This window comes from Megalops cyprinoides, chromosome 2 (genome assembly GCF_013368585.1).
Source record: "Megalops cyprinoides isolate fMegCyp1 chromosome 2, fMegCyp1.pri, whole genome shotgun sequence".
Classification (NCBI taxonomy): Eukaryota; Metazoa; Chordata; class Actinopteri; order Elopiformes; family Megalopidae; genus Megalops; species Megalops cyprinoides.
In genome coordinates, this window is record NC_050584.1 from 15574888 (window position 1) to 15602723 (window position 27836).

Below are 27836 nucleotides of genomic sequence, written 5' to 3' on the forward strand. Positions count from 1 at the left end.
ACCGCCATTTTGCATTGCTGATCAAGGGAACATGTTGTGACAAAGGTAACCTATTCCATGAAAAAGTCTGCTGGGAGTGATTGACTGATACCATACTATGTACTGCACCATTCCCAGAAATCTCAGAAATGCATGGTAAAGTGGCGCTATAACCATCCTGTCGGACGCCCCCCCGACTGACCTCTAGGGATCATGCTGTTCAGCAGCATTGGAGCACTGACGCCCACCACAGGTCAGCTCTGATTGGCTGTGTGTGGACGTTGAGAGGGTGCAGGGGAAAGGTTGGAGCAAATGATAGGGAGCAGGATTGCACGGCGTGCAGGAGAGTTTCAAGAGGGAGCGAGGGAGTGGTATACAATCAAGGGCCATCTCGCTGGAGCAGAGGTCCCGACAACGTGGGAGGGAGTGGGGGCCAGTACTGGGCCTCGCCTCTGACAGCCTGCCAGCTCAAATTCCAGACCACACTCTGCTATTTTAAGGGCAAGCATCATCTGAAACAAACTGCCCCCTAGCCAGTCAGCACCGGAGGTGCTCTTTGTGAGTAAGGCGGGGTGTGAATATGTGCAAATTTGCAGAAACTGCATTGCATAAGCAGGATCCTGGTTTAACAATGGATGACTTTCAGCATGATTGTTTCTTTTCTGCTCAAAATTTATGTGTCTGCGTAAGCATTTCGGTATTCACATTCCATTCCCGTCTTGCTGCTTTTTAAGACCTATGTACTTACTTTAAGTGTTTGCCGATAACAGAAACAGTGCTTGCACTAGAATCCCACTCTCTGAAATGTAAGGGACCCTAACAATGGAAGGTAACAACAGTGAAGGTTAATTTCATTGTTGTTGCTTTAGGTTGAACATTCCTTTGAGCTAAATTAACCACCATATACGTCTCTGTTCATTAAAAAGAATTGCCTCCTAGGTTAAATTAATACTGGTAAGGTAGGAATGTAGTTTTCTTGTTAAACTTCAGCTTCAGTTCTTATCTAACTGACTTTAAGAGGTATATTGCAATTATCTTTGACCTTCATAGCAATACTAGAAGTAACTGACATTTTTTAAGGAATGCAACGGTAGGAAAGGTACGGAAAACTTGCATGCAGTGAAAATTTCTGAGACGAATGACTAGCTGTAGACCAAAAAAAAAACTGAATAAGACACTCTAATAAGAAGTTGTTTTACTGTACATTTTTTTTTTTTTTTTTTTAAATAAATGCAAACTCGGACAGTGTCTGCCAGGCATGCTTCTGCCCCGGAATGCCTGAAATCCCAATAATGGGGCGAGAATGAATGTGGAAAGACTTCATTGTCTATTGCCAGAACATGCCAGGCAAACAACTGTGCATCCATTGTTACATTCAGGTGGGTAAAATGCAGCTATGCAGAGAGTGGGCCCCACAGAGAGCCACTGCATTGTCCCCTTCTGCCACACGCCCAGAATTCTTCTCAAATTCCATCTCACGGTGTCTGCCCTAGCTATAAACGCCGATCATTGAGAAATTCTTTGATAAGGCTTTTTACATAAATGGGGTACTATAGCTCACTGAGTTAAAGGATGAGGCTGTCAGCATTTCTATTCAAACATGATCACAATCAATACTGCATGTATAACACACTGCAGTATGTTCAAATGATCAACATCAGCAGTCTACCATACATACTACAAGCAACTGAACATATAGTTTAGCCTGGTCTTAATACAATGCGTGTTCTGAAAAGGGCAGCTTGCTTTACACATGTAAATTGCAGTGCACCTTTCAGATGATAATGCTACTATTTGTCTTTTTATTCATCCTTCTATAACTCGCATACATGCAATTTAAAGCAACAAATATAAACATTGGCCAAGGCATGTCAGATACTTTAATAATCCCCCTTAATTCTATCAAATTCAGTTTAAGAAATCAATTAAAATGCAATTGTTTCATACCTTTTTCATCCTATATTTACTTTTTGGTCAGCCTGAAAGGTTGTCACAAACTATATTGTACTCCCAAAACAGTACACACAATATCTGCCAAGACCAGTCTTTCAAAACAAGTGTAGACAACAGCTGGACAAGAAATATATCTAAATTATTAATTTAATTCTGGCAAAATGCCACCTTTACAGGCAATTTTCTTCAAACCAAGCATCCCCTCTCAATAAAGATGTGAGAGGGAAACATTTCCACTAGCGTCTGTGTATTCAGGCAGTCAAGTAGTTATTAACCAGGAATTAACATATTACCGTAAACTAGGGTACATCTGATAAAGTCCCCTTAATGGTGCTGTCAGAATTATTATTTAGTGTGTAGTTCTGTCAACTAATATTCTTTATTCCATGCATTTAAATGGCCAAGTTATTTGATGCAATTCAATTAGTGGGGCTTCAGGAATTAGTGGAAGTGTTCTGTTGGCAGCTGATTAGCTCAAAGTAATTGTTTCACTACCGGCGTGTAATTGCGTGAGAGAAGCTAATGAAATACAGTGCCAGGACAGGAGGCATACTTTTGTAATGGCCTTCTTCATGGTACAGCATATATAAGCAGGAAATAATTGATTTTAATACCATATTAAAAGAAATATCGAGAAAAAAATACAATTAACATTTCAAAGAATATGTTTATTGGGATTGATTTATTACATCTTAATGATAGCATAATACCTTTATTAAGGAATTGTGTTTTTATGATTAAATTAATAACTGCATGCAAGTAAAACATGTCATGACAGCCAATTTTCAATACAAAGAAATCTGTAATATAAAAAAAAAAACATGATTCAGCCCATCTCACAGGCACTGAAACACCAAGCACAGCTCTATCCTGGCACTTACAGCACTGGCCTGCAGGCAACAGACACGGTAATATTCACCGGGGATATGATTCTGTTTTTTTTTCCCCTGCACGGAGAGTATCCATTGTGTAAATAAACACAATCCAAAGTCACAAACTGTGCAGAGAGAGACACTGTTTCTGCGAGTGGGTTGCTAAACACAGGCTTAAATCACCGCGATAACCACTCTCCCAGTGGGTGGAAATGTAAATCGGAGCCCAGAGGCTGTACATGTATCACAGCGGGGAGATGGCTGCCGAGCCTGGGGGGACAGCCGTAGCTGTTCAGCAAGACGTGGGCTGGGATCTGTGCTTCTGCTACGTGGGCAGCAATGCTGGGATGCTGGGCCGTACCTTCGGCAGACTCTGGAACAGCTCCCTGTGGCGGTCTGGGGGTAGAGTGGTGGTGGGAGGGGGGGGGGGGGGGGGGGGGGGTTGGAACACTGGGACTTGAAGCCGCTGCGGCCCCCGGGGCCAGCGGTCAACAAGTACTGCTGGAGAGATGCCATGGTAATTTGTCTATGTCCCGTCGGGCCACAGGCCCCTGTCTGGAGGGCCTGATTTGTTTCACAATGAGATCTGCCCTGCACGCCACTACCAGGGGCAGTCCGTAACTGCCAGGGAGAAAATTGCTTTTCAGTACTTCAGACTAGCCCTGGTTCTCCTTTCACTGGATAATAGAACAGCAATAAATCATCTGATTTAACTTTTTGCTGTGTGATACCATTCAATGTGTATGACAATTAGGATTATTGAGTTTAAAAAAGGAACGGCTTAACCCCTGTCCTGGCACGATTTAATTTCATTTAAAACTAATTTGGGCCTTCAACGATGACATAGTTAAAAGGTGCACGTTTGGTAGCACCTCTTTCTCTGACCTATCTTTAGGCTCCAGCTCTGGGCTTGTGTATGTCTTGAATTTCCTCTCTCTGAGATATTTCTTATTACCGCAATGTGCTGGATCGTCGACACCAAACTGCTGCTTTGTGCACTTTACGATAGGCAATGATGGCAAAACTGAACTGAACTTGAAAGGATTGTGCAGGTCAAATCTACCTATTCATTGATCAAGGCAGCAACACAATACAATGTGTATACAATGCAAATTCGCCAGTGCAGTTAATCAATGTCCCAGCCAGTGCCCTGCAATGAGCCAGGGACTGTGTGGGATTCTGCGGCGCTCCGGCGGTAAGTTCAGCTGAGTGAGACAGATTGCAATCGGCACTTGGACAGAGACCAGAGAACGGGCGACCAGTTCACCAGCTCTCAGTCAGTGTCTGTGGCACGGGCCGGCTGAGGCTGTCTCCCATTAGCACCTCCCAGCACCCTCTGGTGAGGAGACAGCCAGCGCAGGGCAGGGAGGTAACGAGGCAACGAAGCAGGAGATGGCTGCTCTGCCTGCCCTTCAAGGCTCACGGTTGCCCGATAATCAGTTCCGCCAGGTGAGGTCAGTTCACAGACACCTGACTTCACCTCTCCCTGACACCCACCCCACAGCACTCAGGCAATGTCAAAGAAAGACAGACAAAGGAGGAAGCCATGGGGAAGAGCTCAGTCTGACGCATCTAATGAGCTGCTATTCAATTTGATTGTTCAGAATGGAGGTTTTAAAAATGGATGCCACCTGAGAAGGATGCCATCTGAGAACTGATACCGTGCTCTTCAGTGGTGCTCTGCCCAGGAAGTCAGGGCACACACTCTTCCCTGCCATCCTCCACAATGTGGTGTGCTACCAGCGCACAGTCAAATGCCCAAGTCACTTCATTTTCCTTTGGAGTTTTAAGACTTATTCTTTCTTCTTTACAATGTACAATATTATCTCTTATCAAATGATTAATTGAAGCAATACTAGTGTGTGTGCGACTCACAAAAGTGCTTCTATTTGGTCATGGCAGAATTACAATAAAATAATTGGGAATACTTCATGAGATTTAACAAATGTTGAGGTAACTAATGTTATTGTTCTGGCTATATTGGCTATATTTTGGAACAAGAAGAGCATAATTTTTGAAATCAGGTTAAGGTTATTGCTCTGTGAGAGCAGTCAATTCACAGTTCATATTGAAAACGTAAAACAAACAGACACACACACACACACACACACGAGCAAAAATAGACATACACTGTCATATTCCACCTATCCACTCCACCACTCTTAGAAATTTTCAGAATCAATTGTACTGTACAACTGTATCACTGATGTTGCACCACATGTTATATTTTCATTTCAGAGAGGTAACTGCCATCCACAGAGGGACAGGAAGAGCCAGAGCAGATGATGATATGAGTATTCTGACCATATTGATTTGTGGTAAACTATATATGTGATATACTGTCCAATGAACAGAGGACCTCAACTGCACACAGTGCTGTTGTACTAAGAATACTTTACTAGGCTTTTAATGACTACTTAATTCCCAGTAGTTCAGAAGTTTACTTTTAGGCTCAGATGAAAGTCAATGCTGTTGATAATTATTTAGCACATTTCACTTTTCTTTATATGACCATAAAAGAAGATCCTCTGTTCGTTTTATGTACAATGAATGGGGCTATAACAATGATTTCACGCTCTGGTAACTCATTTATTTCTTTCAACATTAGGGATTCTGTTTGAGATTCCTATCTTCAGCTGTCAGCACATACCTGTAAAAACACATAACTTCACTCCCCAAACCGAAGTTGTGAAACCTCTCCATCCTCAACATCTAACCAAGATGGACCATGTTTTTCTCTTTATATATTACCATCTGACCTTGAGGTTATTTTTGGGTTATTTTCACTACTATGTGTGTGTTCTGCTACATGGTCATTTGAGGTCTAAGTATCATTATTACCACACAGACTAGATATTTTTTTTTCTACTAGAATTACTATTCTTATCTACAGCACCATTCATTAACCAAATCACAGAAATAAGCACAACAACCTTCATGTCAATAGTTAGGAATGGCTTTCCTTATTCTTTCTGTGCCACTGTAAACAATTATCTTGTGGTGAGCTGTTTGATCATTTGCTGTTGCAATTAATTGCGGGTGAGTCATCTCTCATGTCAAGGGGGTCAGAGATAACTCCCCTCCAAGTGTTTAAGTCTAGCTTTCATTGAAAACCTCGCAGTCAACCTTGCAAATGAGGGAAAACACATTTAGAAACAAATTGATTCAAGTCTGGGCAGAGAGCTTTACCGGCTAGCTCAACATCTCTCCAACATAACGACAAGTTTCTAGAAATGTGGAAAGAGCAGAAATGTAGAAATGAACTTGAAAGGATTGCTTATTTTTGCGGTCTGTCCTTCAAAAAAAGTATCTGTCAAATGGGATTTCTGTCCTCTGACAGGGGCGTAAAGGTAGCGTGGGGGTGCAGACTGTGCACTGCCAGGTCAGGGAGGGGAGAGGATTAGACGCGGGAAAGGCATGCTCGTCTGCTGTGTAATGCAGAGGCTGGGGCGGGCGGCGTCCCAGCAGGCCCGGAACAAAAGGCCGCAGCCGCGCGCCCCTGCCCTCTCTCCGCGGGGGGATCGCTCTGCGCTGCCACTCCCCTCATCTCCGAGAACACAAACACGCGGCGTGCTGCTTAACTACGTGATCAAAGGATTCTGCTGCTTTCAGCGGGGCGGAAAATCGAGATTAAACGCCGACCGGGTCACGTCTGTGGAGCTACTCGAAGGTTTTGAGGTTGTGCTATCCGTCAGTGAGTGCTGCACATAAACATTTACCAGATACAGTGTGCACACTGAGAAAGAAAATGAATGTTCACTGTTTTCTGACTCTCAACCCTACTATTAAGCTATACAGAGTAAGTAATGTATGTCAGTTTGTAATTCAGTAAATTTGATCAGATAGATCGGAACAGATTTGCATTTAAGGTTGCAATTACTTTACATTATTTCTATCTACTAATTTGTCCAGTACAGTAACAACTTACAAATATTTATTCAGAATCTGCCCCCGTCACTGATCTCACAAAAGAATAATTGTTTTGCATCAATGAGTCTATTATAACTATTGCAAAACTGCTGCAAAACACTGAAGAAGTGGGGACAGATTTTGATAATATCACATTCTCACAAAACCAAAGGAAAATTCAAGAGATTCTGAGCTACAAAATCCAAGCTTGACTCAAAAAGGTGGTAAATGTCATTGAAGTACAGCTATTCATGTCCTGTATAATATGTAACCAACAATATTTTAACATATACATTATACAGTGTATATAGGGCCCAGCAGTTTTAGTTTTTAGTCTTCCTTAAAAATCTGGGGCTTTATCTGTTGTCATTTACCCTACACATATTTTATATCCTACTGAAGTTTGTTACCAGAAATCCTATGGCAGTATATCCAGAAATAGATGGCACTGGTACCTAATCTAAAGAGCTGTACTAATCAGACCAACTGCAATAACTTTGCATACTGGTGCTCGAAAACGTGTGTGGAAATGAAGAATGATGTGGATTAAATTCAGGTAAAAATCTGTTTAATCCGATGTCCTATTTTCAAAATATCTGGGATATGTGCGGCAGTGTAGCATAGTGGTTAAGGAGCAGGACTCGTAACCGAAAGGTTGCCGGTTCGATCCCCACTGGGACACTGCTGCTGTACCCTTGGGCAAGGTACTTAACCCACAATTGCCTCAGTAAAAATATCCAACTGTATAAATGGATGACATTGCAAAGAACTGTAATCTATGTAAGTTGCTTTGGATAAAAGCGTCTGCTAAATGAATAAATGTAAATATTCAATAGAAATATTCAGTGGAAACTGGTGAGAAACAAAAATGCAAAAGGTGAGAAATCACTGAGAAATGAAAAGTATACAGTGATGAATAAACTTGAATGGACTTTTGCTCTTTCTGGGTTTTTTTTCCAACTTCATAGTGCTGATTGCTTCATCGTTCATACCAGCAGTACAAAAGAACCTTGTAATCCTGCAGACTAGCAGCCTTGCTTCCTAGTCATGTATCAGGCCCTGCCTTATCCAACCAACCTCACAAATGTCTGGGGACAACCACACCCTTAACAGAGATAAGTATACACAGACAACAGAGAGAGCCATTGCTTGCTATCCACTCATCACTTATGTAATGAGAAATGTCTACTGCATTCTGATTGCAGCTGCTCAAAACCCTGCTTTTGGTCTGAGCTTCCTTCGGGCATATGTTATCTCAGTTCAGAGTGCAGTTGTCACCAGATATGCTGTTAGTCATATAAGCAAAGCTGGCACAACAACAGCCCATCAAGCCAATGTACATTAGCAAAGCTAAAGAGTAGCACCCTAACCTCTACTGCCACTGCTCTGCCTGCTCCTTAATGCTGCTCACTAATTATGATTGAGAAGACCAGGGCAATGGCCTGACTCTGTGCTCTCAAATTCCCTCCAGAGACTCAGTATTTGTAATGACTTGGTTGATCTGTATGATTTCCATCCCCTAATGGAAGCTCTGATATGCACACATTTTTGCTGTAGTATAAATATTTTAAAAAGTGTCATCTTTTTTTCTTAATAGCATATACTAAGCTGATTCTCTATTAGAGTGATTTAAGCTTGCTGAGTTTGAAGAATCTTAGTCTTTATTTGTATTGTGTAAATCAGATAGGTTCTTTGATATAGCAAACAATAAGGATAAATAAAACACTCAAAGAGCAAACCAAGGGGTACATAGCAAACAAATATCTCTTCCAAGAAATTAGACAAAGAAGACCAAAGATGATTATCTTTGTGGTTTGAGGATTAATATTCTCACTTCAAAAAGAGCGTAGAAGAAATAGCTGTAGGAAACATAAGACTTTCTTGATAGGAAGGCATCTTTTTGGTTCACTTTGATGTTAGGAAATGTTGAATAATGCAGTTCTCTTTTCATTCTTCTTGATTGTTTGGATGCCGAAATAAATACATTTTATTCACTAAAACTATTTTGCAGCCTCTCTGCTTGCATGTTTTCAAACTTGTGTTATACAACATTGCTATTATCATCATCCCTTCACACTCAGTTACCAAACCATTTGAACATATTCTCAAAATGATGATGCCTAGAAAGCATGATATGTACCAGGGGTATCTGTGTCCAATGACAGTCTTACAAGTATTATGGCTGTATCCGAATACTCATACTTTCATACTATATAGTACGCAAAAAGCAGTACGTCACAATCTGTAGGGTGTCCAAACACTTAGTAGGCATTTAAAAGTAGTCGAACGGTACCCGGATGACCTACTACATCCGAAGTATGTGAACGTACTACACCGTGCTATCCCATAAGTCAGCTGGAGCCCGAATAACCGAAGAAGAATTCCCCAGGAAAAAAAAAAAAGAAGATGGCGGTGTAGTAACAGTAAGCTAACAAATCAATTGGCTTGTTATGTAACATTAGCTTTTCGTTTTACCTCAGGTTGACAGTCAGCTAAGTAAAGCAGACTGATTTTTAAAACATGTAAACATTTAAACATCCGGGTCAAAGGACAGGTAAGATGGCGGCGGAGTATGTCCGAATTGTGTCCTTACGACTCGTTCGCATACTCAATAGTACGTACTACAGTAACGGTCGGGTAGTACGTACTTAACTGAAGTTAGTGCATACTGAGTATTCGGAGGCAGCCTATCTTCATGGACAGAATTCTGATGAAAGGTCTGAATAGCATTTATTCAGCTTTGAATAGCATTAAGCCTTTAACCAGTAAGAAATAAAAAATAAATGGGAGACAAAGCAGCATGTAGTATACAGAAAATAAGCTGTGAATAAAACTGCAAGATGTAAAATAACTATGGTAAGTAAAACAGGTTTTGCACCACAAGAATGCTAAACATGGGCGAAAAGAATTTCCAGCTTATTTTAAGCATCCGTTTCAATGTCTGGGGCATTAACACAGGCTACTTTTAGGCATCTCATCCAACCGGTGCTGGGTAAGACTGGCCTTTCATTTACAGCCCTGATTCTCAGTGGTGGAAGGGGGACCACAAACCGCAGAGGCAGTGAACTTGCCTTTTATCCAATAATGGACCTAAACCATTTTTTGTGATTAGCAAGGTTGCCAATTTCAATATCACCCGTCAATGAATCATTCCTCACATTAGATGCAATCAAGTAATAATGAATCACCTGCTAATCGGTGAATGTCATTTAAACTGACATGTGTATTGACAATCCAAAATAATCAAAAATATGTTCATGATATTTACCGAATAAAGGTAAACAATTTGCTTCCTCTATTTGGAGCTCACTAGCCAACTGCTGACCAACTGTTGATAGTACTGTAGTGGGAGGCGGAGAGAGGGAAAGAGAGATACAAGCTGAAGGACAGGGTGGTAGAGAAGGAGAGAAAGAGTGAATGAGACGGAGAGAGAAGAGGGAGCGGGATGAGAGGGAGAGAGGAAGAGCGAGGGAGGGTAGTGGAGAGGAAAGGATAGAGACTGGGAGGGGCAGAAAGAGACGCAGAGAGAGGGAGCAGAGCAGAAGGAGGCTGAGAGGGAGGAAGAGAGGAAGAGGGAGCAATGGAGGGAGGGGGTGAGATCACGTACCTGGATCAAAGAGAGGTCCTCCAAGCGTAGCCTGAAGAGGTGATTTCTTAAAGACAAACAAAGGCAGGATTTTATCCAGCAAGAAAAACAAGTGCAGACCTACAACAAAGAAGTACACAGTGTCCACAGAAAACACGCATTGCTTTGTCATGAATGACAGGCACATAAACACTGCAGCCTTTCTTAGGAAACTACATAATTTATGCCCACCTAAAATGCATTGAAACATCTACATTTACAAAAACCAAAGTGCTCAGCCAATCTATATCTGTGCCTGAAGGCCAACTCATTGGAATAGAAAATACCCTTCTAGGTATTATTAGCAAAAACAACAAGCGTCCACCATAAAGCAACACTGTATCTATTAACATCCAAAGGTCATGCGTGCCCCCATTTCAGGTGGCTCAGTGGAAACAAAGACTAATGAGGTTGACCGTAATGGCACAGCACACTGAGATTAAAGCCAACTTACCTTATTGACATTTGAATCAATAGCTTTCTCTATTTCTATGCATCTTCACTAAAACCTCTTATTACAGAGCATAGAGGCTGCCTTGTCAATATCATCACACCATTCTTAACAGTGGCCAATTAAAATTTGGTGTAAAGTAGAGGACAGTAAGTCACCACACATACACAGGTCTGGAGGATTTTGGACAACCTTTCTGCCAGTTATTCCTGATGTTTATTTTTTAAATTGACAGAGATGACTTTTTTTAACAATTCCTTAGTTAAATCAGAAACATTGTAAACTGTGCTTCTGATGACATAATACAGTACAAACACAGTGCATTTATATCTTGAGTAAACATCTAACGTTGCTTTCAATATTATTTTTGCATGAAAATTCAATTAAGCTGTGTGTCACTGTTCTGTTACTTATTAGTTCATATGAAAGGATTGCACTCTCTTCAAGAGCAAATGTTAATGGGTTCACCAATACAAATTTATTTTTAGTCAAAATATTGAAAGTAAGAGATAGCGTATAACACATACATGAAAGTTCTTACATACGCTGCACTAGCGAGACCCTTTTCATTTTTTTTTTTGTTTTTTTTGGTGTTGTTTTTCATTTTCAAACTGTCTGTCTTTAAAAAGAAGCACAGAGCTGAACTTGGAATATGCATCAAGTGACTAGCACTGACTCCTGAATGATGCACCACAAAGGCAGATATCTGCTGTACTTGGAGGAGGTGCACATGCAGCTCTTCTTGAGCCCTCTCATGCAGAAATCCGGATAAACCCATTGGCAAGTCCATTTGCAGAGCTCCGGAGAGCCAATCAGGTAGAACAGAGCAACTCCAAAGCGCTCCTGGGGTAGTGAAGGCAAACAGCACTGCTCTGGGGAGATCCTAAATCTAACCTATCGACTGAGCATGAGAAATCACAGCTCCATGCATTGACACTACTTCTACAGGGCCGCCGCAAAGAGGCAAGACTAGAGACTTAGCGCATATTGAACCACATTGATCTCCAATCTGGGCAAAACGCTACACTGCCAACCACAAGAAATTCATACATCTGCTGCCAGATAAAAATGTATGACAACAGCAATAAAATAACATAATGCAATAATACTGATAGCCCTAATAATGGTGACACGTGTCCCTTTTCTTTTTTTAAATGATTTGGTGAATGTTTGAATTCTAACTCATCGATTGACTGACAGAAGTGAGACTTGTTTAAGGTGAGACCACATACTATATTATACATGTATATATTTTGGATATGCCTTTCAAAGCATTTGATATTCAGTTATTCTATGGCCCTCAAGATTGAATATTAAAATAATGTAACCCTGCTCCTTTTTCCTCAAGCACTTTAAGAAACATTCTTTCTGTGTAAATACTGACTCACTGGAATGTGAACTGCATTCACACACCTGCTGGCATGAAAAGGAATAACATCAATGTATTACCTTGGAGTTATTAGACTTACTTTAATGAATATTAATGAGCATTATAAAACTGGATTTTAGTTCAACTTTTGTTCATTAACAAGCATTCAAATACGGACCCAAGTACTCCATTAATATTCAAATGGATGAATTTTTGAATGATCAGATATTCAGTCCAGTCCTAAAAATGTTTGTGTATTTTTGTTTAATTGTCCTTCTCACTTCAAACTTTTCCATTTGAATCATTTTTTTCCAGTCTCAGCATATCTCTCTTGTGCTCCCATTTGCCTACCCTATCTTCAATTTAAAATGCATTAGCCAATTCCCACAGCTTCAGTTGTTCCTATTTGTCTTGCTTCTCCAGCTGCTTGTCTCCCTCGCCATCTAATGTGCCCTTTGTAGAAGAGAGCTGTATTGACAAGTGAGGCCATTAGAGGCAACTGAGTGAATATTCAAGATCCCTGACAAACAGAGATCTCATCTTCCTCAGAAAGTTCCTCTGAAGTGAATCACACAGAGTAGCTTCAGAGGAATGGAGAAAGGCTCCTCTAAATGAAAAATGATGTGCTGACGAGGACAATGAATGTCAGTTTCAGAAACTGCAAATGTGAGCCGCATTCCAGACCACTAAAAGCACAGTAATGCAGCCATGCTGTCTGTATGCCAAGACAGTGATCTATAGCACAGCATATGCTTTAAAAAGCACAATTTATACACATTATATTCAATATCCAACTTTGTACAACAAGATGCTTTAATTTTTTTTTTTTTTTGCACATGGAATCCTTTTTCCGCAACTGCAAATGAGAAACCAAGAATATCGAAATATCCGACTCAAAATGATTAATCACAATACTGTTTAAAACAAGAGAAAAGTGTAATTACAATGCAATTTAAAACAAGAGAAACATTCAGTCGGTTTAACATTACTGAAGGTCTTGTGCTTTGTTCAGCCTTAAGAAAATCTATCCACGGTGATTGTTACAGTTTATGTCCCATCCTCATGGTTAAGGGTTTGACCAAGTTGATAATATAGTGCAGAAGAATGTAAACATTTCACTTCCAGATATAGCTTTGGGTCGCAAGTGTGGAGAAACTGCATACCTTTAAGTTGTCTTGTAACCAAAGTCATTCACAAAAACAGAAATATATATTTCTAATTTTGGTTTACTTATTACCTATTAGCATAAATAGTATATATTGGCATAAAATGAACTTACAGCTAGTTTCCACTTATAGCAGGTTTCCGTGAAACAACCATGTTTTATTGATCAAACTAATGGCTTGAGTGATCACATCATTCAGGTGACTAAAAAAGCCAACTGCAACAAATTTGTATTCCCTCTCCCTATTAATAAAAACGTCAAATTCTCTAATGAAATATTACTTGACTGTTTTGGGCTCTGTGGTGCTGCTGTTTTTGTCTATGCTCCCAAAAACTGTGTATTGCCTTTCAGCATCAGGCTTATGCCTAGAATTTCCCGTAACTCACTTTGGTTACACTGTACATTCATGTGTGCTACGCTGGCTCCAGCAGTAACCTTAACATCAGGATGACTGAAAGTCTATTGTTTTGGTCCTGTGTCTTCTCTCTTGCTGCTTTTCTTTTCTGCATAACTCTGGACAAAATCATCTGATTTCACTCGCATTTAGCACTCTTCATGGTCACCATCCCTAGAAATGCCTAAAATGCTTTTCATTGCCCTGAGCCCAAGGCATGCCCATTCTGGACATAACATGCATTCTGTATGTTGACAAATTTCCACAGGATCCACTCTGGCATCTTCTATTTGGCACACTGCCAAACATGTGTGCAAACTGTTTACTGTGGTTGTTGGTACATGGCCAAACCCAGCCAGCCAAATATGGCGGTTTTTTCATAACATTACACAGCTGATTGGGTTAAGGTTTAGTACATGTATTTTATTACGTTAATTATGCTCTGTTTACATTTACTGCTACTGTCTGCTGTATATATCTATGGTTAAAGCGTATATCTGTTATTATATAGGTAAGCCTAAATTTTTTATCATGTTCCATTTTTTCAAAGTGCTATTAAAAGTGAGCATCTGCACTTCAAAAGTAAAAATACTGTTGAGACCTACTGTACTAAGTAACACATCTCAGAAATGTCAATAGATGTCTACATGTTTTATTTTTAGGAGAAAAAAGCCAGTGTTCGTAAAGGGAAACACAAACAAAACAGTCACACTCTAATATGTTGATCCTTACCAGCATTTCAAACTAGGTGTGCGAGCTTTGTGCTTTGTGCTAATTTGTTTACACAACTCTAGGTTCAGCTAGCTCCATTCACCTCACCTACATGCGTGTTCAGACTCAGTTGTTTCTTTCTCTTTGAAACTAACTCTTATTTTTGCAGCATGTGTTAATTTCTTTAAACATAGGAAAGCACTGCAATGTTGTAACTGCTTCCTAATTAATCTCTTCATTAAACTCATTTTAACTTGATGACACAGTTCCTTCCTGCATTGATTTAGAATAGATTTTAAAAGTTTTTCTTTCCTTTTCTTTTTTTTAACATGCACCTCCAGTATGGATCGATGCTCTTGGAAAAAAAAAAGAACACGCAAAGCTGTGTGCTTTGTGAAATTGGGGTTACTCTTAAAACAGTCAGTATATACCGTCTTACGTGTGTTGAATCCAACTCAAGACTCTGTAACCAAAGCACGTCCTCAGTGTGTCTGTGTCACCCGGAGATAAAGCTGTGCTCAGTCACTGATCTTTAAACGATCAGGATGGCTCATCTCATGCTCTGTGCCTCCTCTCAGTGTGACAGACCCTTTGAAGCAACATAAGCCAAGATGTTTAGAACTGCGTACATTGTGGTGCGTAAACACACTTTTTCAGAGAGAACATCACAAACTTATTAAATCTATTTAATACACGTCTGAGTAGTTTGGGTTATTTTGCTTTATATTTGTAGATTGTTGTTTTAGGTCATCTAATTATTGTTATTAAAGAAAATATAATGATTAATCAAATCAGGTCATTACTACAAACATTAGCATGGCCCTATGGAATCAGTTGTTAATGTAATGTAGCTTGTTATTATTTAGAATTCTCTGTTAGGCTTTATCTTGATTTTAGATCTGGGATTTTTCTCCTGAAGGCAAAAAAACGTTAATGCAGACAGCTAATACACAAACCAAATCAACTTGAAGTTCAATGGGATTTCTTTATAAGATCCAATATTCCTAGCTGTGTTTGTAAAGGGGACTGACACATCAGGTGAGGCATTGAGATGGTGGGGCTTACAAAACTTGAACTGCACGCAGACATGAGGACTGAGCTTGCCTGTCCAAATGCAGCTGAAAAGTATAAAGCGACCAAATAATAACCTAAGTAACTCACACAAGAGCTACAGGTTTTCCACAAAACAGAGTGGAATTGAACCAAATATCACATTGTGGCAAAGCTCAATATCAGCTCGGTATGTAATCATTTAGACAGCGGTAAAATTAGGCTATCCATCTGACTGGCTGACCAGAACAATAAAGTGGACACATCCATTTGGTTCACATATCATGCCCATACCATAATACAGGGAAATATTGGAAATATTGTCTACCCTGCACTCAGCTTATTGTGTGTGCAATAAAGCAGTATCAATATTATGTGCCATTGCTGTACGTCTAAAATTGCAAAAAATATTGAGCACCTCAAACCAATACTGAGAAAATAAAAAGGAAATCCATCAAACCAGACAAGTCAAAATTCAATCTTGTGTTTAGAAAGAGGGGATTTTGTTACCTGGCTCCCACAATCAGTTCGTTCTGGCCTGGGTCAAAGGTCAGCTGTGAATAATCCACCGTTCCTTCTGCCCTGAACCTGTGGATCCACGGCTCGATCTCTACAATCACAGGGAAAGCAAAAGAGACACGTCAGTCTAGGCAGTGAGGGGAGATGCTGCTATGCTTGTGTAGCAGAGGAAGGTCACAGTTGTAAAAGGGTTGTGAAAGGTTATTATGTTGTATCTGAGACAGAGCACATGGACTGGGCTTCAGCTGTCAGCATTGTGCCCTTGCTGTCCACTCCAGGGAGAAACGTTTGTGACATGTCAAGTCTGAGGCTCACAGACAGCTACCCTGCCCCCGTCACGTTGGTGCCACACCCATTAACCCTCAACGATGCCATCAAAGACCTCCAGGGTCACAGAAGCGAGATTTTCAACTGTCTCCCACCTCCTTTGACACCGAATATGTGGTGAGGATGCCTTCTTCACAGCTATGCTTGCTCCCTACCCCCCCCCATAAAACTCTATTTCTAAGAATACTGTTACAACAGATTAATTATCACATCTATTTAGAATAAACTAATGTGATTAGAACGTCTTTGCGGTGTCAAATGTTTTTATTTGCATAGCGTGTGATATATTTCACAGACTTACGCCTAATTTTAAAAACTCTTCGAACATTATCTTTGCTGATTGAGAGGACACGTGGAGGTGTCAGATGTGACTTTGACCAAACTTCACCTGTCAGAAGGCATCTCAACAAGGACCCCAGTCTGTCTCTCGGGAGTAAATCAAAATCAAAACTGCTGTGCGCCCATTTTTCTTTCACTTTCTTCTTGTTGCACAGGGGTTGACTGCTGAGGTACTCACCAATAATACAGCCTTCCTGCATATCACCCCCTGTTTGTGTATGAATACATCATCAACACAACTGCCAGGACTGCTTTCACAGAATTGTACAGTACATTCCCTTAATTTTTGATTAAAAAAATGATGATAATTTAAACAACATTGGCATTGGCTACACAGGCTGTATGTTCTCTTAGGAGCTGCTAAAAAAAGCTATTGCTAATGAAGTTTCCAGAAGTTTGATGTAATTAATGACCACGCCATCACGGATAATTTCGCTGAGAGTTGTCACACTGGTGAATGGTCATGTCCCCTATCTTACAAGGAAACAAATTTTGGATTTGCTTTCCAGTGCAAGTGATATGGTCGTTTTTCATGAGGAGGAGAGTATTCGGAGCATACAAATGTAGCAGCAGCTCCCTGAAGGATATACAACTTCAGTTACCAAGCCTCCCCTCCATAAATCTTCCAAATCCCGTCGGGAAGTCCCTCACTTTAGATGAGAATGCAACTTTTGAGCAAATAAGGAGGCAGAAAAGGGATTTATTTCTCTCACGCCAAGGCCTTATAGCACTTCATGAGAGGAAGAAGTATGTCTGCCAAGGCTCTTGAAATGCACCTTTAATAAAATGTTAGCAATTTCCTTGACCTAACCTGGTGCAGTAAGTAGTAATTTTGGGACAGACATTCTGATGTTGGCTGATGGCGAGAATTGGCCTATTTAGGAACTAGAGCAGCTCAGACTGCAATAGAGACCTTTGCAGTTTCCATCTCGGGGACATTTTGACAGCACCTCAACACACCATTGAACACAGATTAAAAATATGCAAGTCTTCATTCATCCTAACAACATACCCTTGGACATGTGGGAAAACATGATGTACACAGGTGGACCCCCTTCACATTATTTAGCATAATGTACTACCTGACTATGCCAAAACCTGTCGGTACCAATTGTGCAGACTGAGAGTATATAAAGGCACAGCTGAGTGATGTGTGTAATGGCCCAGAACCACACGCAGTACACTGCATTACATAATATGACAGAAATCCAAAAAGTTGTCAGTTTCCACTCTTCCACACACCAGCATGTACTGTTGGAAACCAAAGTGTCTCCTCTGAGCTTTCTGCTATCCTCCAGTCACATGTGTAAGAGATGTACCGGCGGGTCGTGGATAAGTCCTCCTGGAGGGGGAAGCGGCTGAGGGCAGGGGCTCACTGCTGCCCTGGAGCCTTCCCAGCACTCACTACAGCACTGGGGCCAAGCCAAAAAACACAACCCCACCTCCCAAAATAGAACTGCCCCTTTCCGAATTCATCACTCGCTCTTGGGTTAGTTTCAGCGTGCCGTGTCAACAATGCGGTCGAGAAAATGAGCTTATGACTCATCACATAAATATTTGCTCAGGTTTACTACAGGGGTTATTATTAAATCAATTGGACATGAAAGGATTCTGAGATTTTTTCCACAAAACTTGGAATTTGGACAACATCCTGCTGCATTCTATTAATGTTTTTGTTTTTTTTCTACCAGTAATATAAGTTGTCTGGTTGTTTATGGATTTACTCACATCTCATAAAAGTAAGAATAGAAAAAAAAAAATAAGAGGGGAAAAAGAGATTTATGGTTTAAGGGTCTGGGGGCAATTCCAGGCCAGCTTCAATGTAACATATCAAATGTTCTACCTTGGGTGACCAACACACTAACACTTGCTCTTGAACATTCTATTAATGACAAATAGACTTTGATGGATGGAAACAACATCCACTTTCAGTGAACTACAAAATTTAGATTTATACATCTATGCATCACCCACCCAGCTGACCAAGTTCAAAAGTTAAAGTGCACAGGCTTTGTGTTTTCTTTCCCTTCCATGCTACTTTAAGCAGTAAAGCATGCATTTTTCAAAGACTCAGACCAAAATTATAGTGGCTGAATAACCCAAGGCTGCTAGCAAATCATGTGGGACAAACCACTCCAGAGTCGCAAATAAGAGCCGTAAAATATTTAAATCTAACATGTATTTTAGAGTGAAAACATTTGAGTTGAAGAAAAAAAAAAAAAAAAACGTAAAATCGAATGACCTAATACTCTTTTAGTCATTGGGGAAATTTGATAAAAACGCACTAAATTATGACTGCAGTGCATTTTTCACAGGAAAAAAAATGCAAAATGTATGGTACACCTTATTCAGTCCACTGAATATAATATTCATACAGGACAGACAGTGCCAAGGGTATGTATTGCAGTGTATTTAAAGAAACAGGAAAACTTCACCCATAGGGCCAATTAAAATGTCGTTGCCTTCTATTGCCAGTTACTAATGATAGCAGTTGCATCTACCATGCCAGTTTGTTTATGTTTTTTTTTTCTTATGTCCTTTGTAATTAACTATGGTTTCCAGCCTTAAGTCACAATAGCAATGGTCTACTCCTACTGGAGACTCATTTATTTAAATTTCTTTGAAACTATGACTTTGCGTAAAAGGTCGCATCATATTTCTACGGACACAAACATCCCAAACCCATGAAACTGAACCTGACTTTGGGGCATTAATTGCCAAGAGGTCAAGGACATATCAAGCCTTTCATCATTATCAACAGCAGAAACCCCTGTCTTGGCAATTGCCCTTGCATGCCTTGTTAAAAGCAGAAGAGGGAAGAGCTTAACCGGGATGCTGTCGATCTTGAGCGTGAACCCTGCCATTGATTAGGCACACATCAGAGTTAATCAAACAGTTTATCTGGCAATAAATGCAGACTATAATCTAACTGCATTTCCACTTTGCATGGAAACAAAAGACATTTGGATCAATGCTGTTGCCAACTGGATGATTCAGACAAAACATTTTCATGGATCAACATGCAATTGATTCAAAAAGAAGAGAATCAAGGTTTCAAAAATATGTCATGAAACCCACTGCCCTCAAGGGAGATTTGAGTTTGAAGAGAGGAGATTGTGAATTCAATTTGCATGGATTTGTGGTCCAAGGTTTGCATGTATTCATAAAATACAATGTGGAAATAAAAATAACTTCAACAATAGTCTTTCTCCAAACATCTCTTTCCATTCCATTAAGACTATAAAACTATGTACTTTGCAATGCCTGACTGCCTCATTTTTTGAATTGTATTCTATATAGTTACAGCTTATAGTTCTAGGATATGGAAAGAAACACACAGGACAACATGTAACTGGATCAAGGATTAAAACCCCTCACGTGTTATATTTTAATAAAGAGAACATCCTGAATGCAATTTAGTCAGTGTAATTATAAGTTGGAGCTAATCAACCCCTGGAAATGGTGCATTTTACACTGTTCCCGTGACAATTCATTTGTGGTTGTAATAAGAATAATCTGTCAAACGGAAGGTTTCATTATTCCATGGCAGAAATGTCGCTTTAGCATGAGGCAAAGATTGTATTATATCACAGATAAATCCAGTTTTATTACATTTCTTAGGTACAGTATATTTAAATCTCATCAGAATGACACGTTTCTACAAACATTTCCCCTTCTATAATGACAGGATTAAGGTGATTTTTTCAGTTATTTCACCCTGTTTGCCAAGGTTGAATACCATCTGAGTGTAACTCTCCCCTCATCCGAAGTTCTGAGCACGTCGATTCATGGATAAATAGACATTTCCTTCTGGACCAATGCTTCTCAGTCTCACAGAGGTGCCTGTAGGTCATGTCTATGTTTTTGGCTGGGTTTCCCACTCTGGGAAATTCACAGAGGTTATATGATCCGCCCCTGTTGCGCCTGGACAGGATCCATATCTTGTGCACTTGAAACCAACATCAATACAAAACTGAGGCGGCAGCTCCCTGACGGAGCAAAAACAACTGCACGGGCCCGCTGCTGAAATCTCCACAGGGAAGGTGGCCCTGCCAGCAGTGCCGGCTATTTACTGAATCAAGCTGAGTCCTCTCCGTTTGGAGTAAATCTTTTATATGGCGCACCCTTTCTGGGCAGTGAAAATTTCACCGCACAATAAAGCAGCGTAGGACGTAACTGTAGCGCTTGGGCACGTATAACCCTCCCAACAAGTGTTGATCCAGCATGGCAGCACAGCACGGCTCCGACATAACAACAGCTTATGCTCCCCAAGATTATTTTTAACATCTTTATAGTCCTCCCAGCAGAAAACAAACCGACACTGCCGACTTTCCAAGCTTTTGAACCTATGCAGACGTGTATTATGTGGTACACAGTGAGATGCGTGTCGCAATGCAACTTCAGAGGAGAAAGAACAGAGAAACGGTTTATAGACATGATGTCTCCATGGCGTACACAACACACACAAGTATAATAAAGGCTTGTTACTGCTTCCATTTCCATGGGAATTCTCGAATGCAGCTGACTTCCTTTAAGCTAAATACAGATAATCTCTTGGTTTTTGCCTTTAGCCTCGATCAAACATTTTAATTATGTTCACAGCACTGCTTAACAGCTTTCTTCCAGAACAACATTTGTCTCTCCAATGGATTTTACGGAAACTAGAAAGTGTACTGTACATCACTTCATGACATATTTTTCACAACTTTAATGTTTGTGTCAGAGTCAACACTCCACCAACAACTGTAGTGAATTATACTGATGTGAAAAATGCACTGAATCTATCTTAATGTGAGCAGTTTACCTAAGGAGGTGGTGCAGGGATGCTTTGCTTCAATAAACTACTTGTTTCAAGTGATAGCCATTGACAAGCACGAGCAAGCTGATCCTTGAAGCTTTCAGGTCACATGACTGATTTATACACACGGACACCTACATGCTTAATGACACCTACATGCTACACACCCTCCAAATATTCTTGTGTTTATTGGCTTGAAGCCTGAAATGAAAACTCATTAAATCGGATTTACATTGGAAACACATTTTTGGATATTAACTCAAACCAAAAATCTTGGTGGCATATAAGCTTGGTTGCATAAGTTTACACACCCTTTATAATGGGAGTTGTAATTATGCTCAGGTCTAACCATTTGCCATCCAAATCATGACCAAGACTAAAATATTGAAGTTATTCTGATTAGTTCAGGATAAATTCAGCTGCCCCTCTGAAAAAGGAGGAAGATGGGGAAGAGTTTCACCCTTCAGCATGACAATGACCCAAATCACACTACAGAATCCACAGTGGAATGGCTGAAAAAAGGAAGATCAATGTCCTGGAATGGCCCAGTCAGACCTCAACCCCACTGAAAATCCGGCCTGAAGAAAGCTGTTCATGAATGATCCCTTCACAAGATTAGTGAACTCGAACTCTACTGCAAAGAAGGATGGGAGAAAATTGCAAAATGTCGACATGAAAAGTTGGTAGAGACTTATCCAAACAGACACACTGTAGTTATCAAAGCAAAAGGTGCTTCCATCAAGTATTAATGCAAGAGTGTGCAGATGTATGCAACCAAGACATTCAAAGATTTTTCATCTTCAATACTTTTTTGAAAAACTGAGACATTTGATTTTGACTTAGATGTTGTTAGTTATATTGTGTAAATAAAGCTAAAGTCTGACTTCACTTCAGCCTTTCAGACACCAAAAACAAGCAAAGTATGCAAAGTATTTAATTCCAACCAGAAATGAAATCCTTTAACTTTAATGTACACACACATGCAAATATTATGCTCATCATAATTATTATTCATCTTATCCCACTCAGCATCATGAAGAATAAACTAATCATTCTACAGTCTATGAATAAATAAAGTCATTCCTATTAATGTTTCTTATTAGCATGGCACATGTGCCATCCACCAAGTTACAGGTTGGCAGGGCACACCCCATACCTACGTATACAGCACACAGACACGAGCCCTTTCTGCAGTGTTATTTCCATCAGCACATAGATCCCAAAGAAAATGTTAGTTTCTAGCTGAAAAATGAACTCCAGATGAACAAACACCATAAAACAGAAGAGGCCATAATGTCATTTTTACTAGGCTATATGGAGTAATTCTCCAAACTCTGGTGAGAAATGCAAAAACCTCAGTGAATACCCAGCAGTCTTTATGCATGTAAAAAACTCTGTGTGGAAGGGTGAAGTTTCATTTGAAAAGCCTGGTGCAGGGTAATTAGTCATCATACCAGGGCAGCTGCTGTATGTGTCAGGTGAGACCCGTTCTGGGCTTGTCGGAGCTCTGCAATACTGTGGTGTCAAATGGCCAGGCCACTCATTAGTCTTTATTGTGTGTCAAACCACCGTTCATTTTATAGACACACACACACACACACACACACACACAAACATGCGCACACACACTTTTTTGGACAGATTTTTGAGTATAATAGCTTTTATTTACCTGGTTCTTTTCACTGAATTTTACTGCTACTTATGGGCTGGAATCCCCTTCTGATAAAAATGACATTGACAAACTTGGGTATTGGGAATTTTTTTTTAAAGTAAGAGATGCAAATAAAAATTCAGGCACACAGAGGACGCCTGACAAGCACAGGGGAGCAGCATTCTGACAGTTCCACAGCCATGAGCTGCACAGTGTGTTGCGTTTCAGAGTGTTCTGCGTCAATACATTACTCAGCAGACACAATGCATTCTCCAAGGCTCTGAGGCTGCCTTCCATTACGCCTCAAGGCTCCCTGAGGCATTAATAAATACAGAAAAAGACAGGACGGGAGCTGATCCTGAATCAGCCGGGTTCACGGTCACGCTACAGCGTTACGCCGAAAAAAGGCTGTGATTGCTCTACAAAGATGTAAAGGAAAACACAATCGACAATCACAAAGATCCGACACGAAACCTAAAGCACACGCTCTTATTAGGCCCTCAGACTAAACTGTTCTGAGCGCTGGTAGGAGGAATAAGAGACATTTTCAATGCAACATTTTCTGCTCTCCCTCTCCTGCCACTCGCTGTCACGCCGCTGCAGTCTGTGTGTGGTGGCGGAACCTGACGGCTGCCATAAAGCCCTTCCCCCCCTTCCTGCGTTTGCTGCACACTTCTGATGAAAAGGCAGTTAATTAATGGGACTTTGTAGAGCGGGCAGGGCAGCGCTGCCTAATGGAGCGAGGTGGAGGGTAGGGACGGACATTACAGAACACAAACACTTGGGTGGCGGGGGACCCGTTGGCCCCCGCGTCACCCACGCGAAGCAGGGGAAAGGAAATGCATTCGTGTTAGACGGGCTGCCACTCACTCCAAACAGGATCATTACGCTCAATAGACCACATGCGGTGCCGAGCAAACTACCCAGAGCGGAAAAGTGTAGAATCTCTCCCTGAGCTCTGAAAGCCGTGACCTCGCTATTTCACTCTGTTACTCCTCACACAGATTTTCCCTATTGGCTTGCAAAAATCAGCAGAGCCCTGAACTGCCCTGCAGCATTTTCTGACTGTGTCTGAAATGGGTCTGGCCACATTCACATGAATAACAATGAACATATGCCATGCATTGTAATTAAGTTCAAACAAAATATTATGTATCCTACACATTCAGGGAAAATACTGATATAAGGTATTTTCTAGATGAATTTAAAATAGAGAAATGCAATAATATCCACATCACATTCTACGGAAGTATAAGATTCAGCAGGTAAGTATTTTGAAAACAGTTCTCAGGCTACATGTTTATTTAATCATTACCATGGCTGTTCAGGTATACTGCATTCTAAGCTTGAACCTTAAACATCTTCATCTCAAATTTCACTCAGGGTAGGAACAACTCCACCAACATCACAGTCCATTGGTTACCTGAGTGTGAGATGACCGGGTGCTCTGCCTTGTGACACGGCGACTCTGGGGTCCAGGCGGGGGCTCTGCCAGCCAGGCCCCCAGCCAGCAGGACCAGCATGCCCTGCAGAGAGAGCATACAGCGCGCTAGGTGGCTCCCCGCGGCTGGAGCCATGGGCGTCTGGGCACTGGTCACTTCTGCTCAGGCCTGGGGGCAGGGCACTGGGCATCTGCAGAGGAGACCTGAGAAGCAGAGAGAGAGGGGAAGGTCAAGCTGGAGCAGGGCAGCTGCTGGAGTCATCACATTTACAGCACAACCTCTCAACCTTCCACCCTCTCTGCTTGACCCTGGACATGGGAATCAGTGGCAGATCTGCATTTTTCATAACATGCTGTGCATACCAACAAGCAAGCATGTCTATGCTTTTCCCTTTCTCTGAACCCCCCCCCCAACCCCACCCCACCCCTCCCCTCATTTTTACAGGGACAAAGTGAAGCCTCTTCCTAATGCTCTCCAGAAGTGCATGGTCTTTTATTTTCAATCAGTTGTACGCAGTGTGGCCCTTGAAAGAGTGGTATGGTTCACTGAAGGAGACTTCGAGGATCCCAGAAATGGAATGCAAGGCACTCATGACCGGGTAATATAAAGCACCTGCTGCTCTCTGTAGCCAAGCTCTGTCAGTGAGGTCCTTCCTTCCAGATTTCTTTTCTCTACAAGTGCTTTCTTTTCCTTGTAATTGCTCAGAGAGAAGTCATTGTGATGCAGCTGCCAACTAAGACCAGGACTGAGGCCTATTTCTCAATGACTTGAGAAACAACATGAAAGAAAAATAAAACAAGGTGTTTCATGGGATATATTTTAAGATATAAGTCCTCCAATGATGCTGCCAGAACAAAATATCACATCTATTGAGACACGCCGCAGAAGACTGTATTAGAATGCTGCATGGACACACATCAGCAGGAGACATGGCCAGCCAGCAGCGCACAGTCTGGAGGGAAATCCAGGCAAACCTCCTTCAACCCCCTGCTAACGCACCCCCATCTCACTGTCCCACACACAGCGGACAAGCATCACATTGGTGCTGGTGGAGCGCCGCTGCCTGGCTTGAATATTACTGACATTGATACAGTACATATGCCAGCAGAGAACGGTGATTGCATTTCTGAGTGCTGCGCTGGAGACATCTGTATTAGAAGGAGAGGCAGCCCCATTGAGAGATTGCTGAGAACCAACACTGTGATGTGCCAGTGCGGTGATCTGACCCACCACAGATTGCACTGACATGTTGCGGTAACCCCACGATATTCATTTTATTAATCATTTATGGGAGCATTAGAGCCAGTTATCGACGCAGAATTCTTCGTCAAACAGCTTTATCGATTGAGTATGTGCTTCTCCTCATCAAAGTTCTTGCCCCTGTGTGATGCAAACCTTTTCAATCTACCTAACTGTCACTCAGCGAATTTCACCGGTGCATTTCAAAGGGTGAAGATGGTCGACAGATACAGACGTGATCTCAGATAACAAACTGCAGAGAGTGCATTTTAATGGCTGCCAAATTCCTCACACATCACCCAAATGCTCCAACTGAGCCTCTGAGATTAAATAAGTCTGTACAGGCAGGCAGTTAACGATGGGACTGCTTGCATGAAGGAACTCCTTTTCACATTACCCTGAGGAGGATCACAACGTACATTTCTACCACATTTAACAGAGGTGGAAGAAAAAAACAACAAATTCAATATCAAAATAAATAATATGACTGCTTAAACAGTATCTAGTGTGACCACTGTAACACTTACAAAGTATGTTCTCGCACATGAAGTGCACCATGACATAAATTTCATGTTAAAGTGCTGTTTAACAGCTTAAAGATATACCGTAAGAAAAAAATATAAAAATATATCAGACGGTCACATATAATGGATTACACTTCCAAAAATAATGCAGTTGCGTTGCGAAAAACATTGTTTAAAATGACTTAAATATACGTACTGTATACTGTGAGCAGCAGAGACAGAGCAACAGACTGGAATACAATGTAGAACAGACAGCAAACAGCCTGGAATACAATGTAGGCCATTCTTTAATCTACAGAACCAAGCTATAAGTAAAGTGAGAGTGAGAGGATTCAGAAAAAAATGCCAAGGGAGAAACTAACTTTACACATGCCCACAGCTACAGATAAAAAAAAATCCTGGATCACTGCACGTATGCTAATAAAATGAAATTTGAACATTATTCATCTAAAATAAATGACATCAATACAGCCAAAATTCCATGGAGCTCACCATAATAAAGCCCTATCTTGTCACCTGTGGCCAACGGGCCAGTATATCCCAAATGCAGAGGTCCCAACACACAGTGCAGGGCTGCTGTCCAGTTATATGAAGGAATTTGAAGAATACAACACACAGTGCAGTGTAATTGTATCGGGTGCTTGTAAAATGACCTTGCATCCTGGATGAAGACAGACCTCACAACTGGTGAAATTCATGACTGAACATAAAATCTGAGCTGAATGTATAATAATGGAAAACTGACAGGCGAAGTAAGATTGATGGATGGCGTCCCCAATGAATGTCTGAAATTTCCAGTGCGGCTAATCCTTTCATTCCTGCCTCATAGCCTGAGGCAGCATGGTTAAAAACCTGAGCTCAGGACAGATAAATCAACCCAAGATTTTCTGCATTTGTATCATGGAAAAAGATGGGGGTGGGGGGACGTGTAAAATCAATACAGGTAATTGTGCAACTGCAGTTACCACTCCGCTGTTCAATAACTATGCTGCCGCCTATTAGCACTTTAATGACAAGCTAGGAATTGCTCAGCACGCCACACCATTGACAGTCAATACATTCATCAATATTAACAATTTCCAAAATGTGAGAAAGTGGCAATCAGTAGAAATCCTTTTACTTGTCTTTTCAACAAGAATTGTTTTTGAAAGTAAACTAGATCTTTGTGACCACTGCTTTGCGTACAAGTCAGAGATACTCAGCAGACATGACTGAGCTTCACAGTGAAAAGCCATCTGTCCAAACATGCCAGAGAAGGTGTGACAGAGATAACACAGACTCGCTGATGCCTTCCTTTTCAAACAGAAAGCCAGACAACCCACCAATAAAATTCCAGACTTTGCTTTAAAGGAGAACAAATAAGAATGCCCCAGAAACATCCTGCATATATTCCCGGGAAATGGTGTGCAGATTGTTAGTTTGGGGGTATTAGATTAAACCATGCAGTACACATGGTTTACAGAAAATGTGAATTAAACACAAACCATTATATACAATATGAAGAAAAAGTAGATGACTA

At 40.9% G+C, this 27836-nt stretch overlaps 1 protein-coding gene across 2 annotated transcripts in view; it reads right to left on the reverse strand.

The window, feature by feature from the left end:
* sema5a (sema domain, seven thrombospondin repeats (type 1 and type 1-like), transmembrane domain (TM) and short cytoplasmic domain, (semaphorin) 5A) overlaps nucleotides 1-27836 on the reverse strand; it is a 100732-nt gene that overhangs the window by 48540 nt on the left and 24356 nt on the right. For both annotated transcript variants that reach the window (XR_005004739.1, XM_036522712.1), the window contains exons 2-4: nucleotides 24536-24757; nucleotides 15989-16088; nucleotides 10321-10366 (exon numbers count right to left, since the gene is read on the reverse strand). Coding sequence is in view for 1 of the 2 variants with exons in the window: in XM_036522712.1 (XP_036378605.1) it covers nucleotides 10321-10366; nucleotides 15989-16088; nucleotides 24536-24689 (300 nt within the window). In the remaining variant the exon portion in view is untranslated. The remainder of the gene's footprint in view (nucleotides 1-10320; nucleotides 10367-15988; nucleotides 16089-24535; nucleotides 24758-27836) is intronic.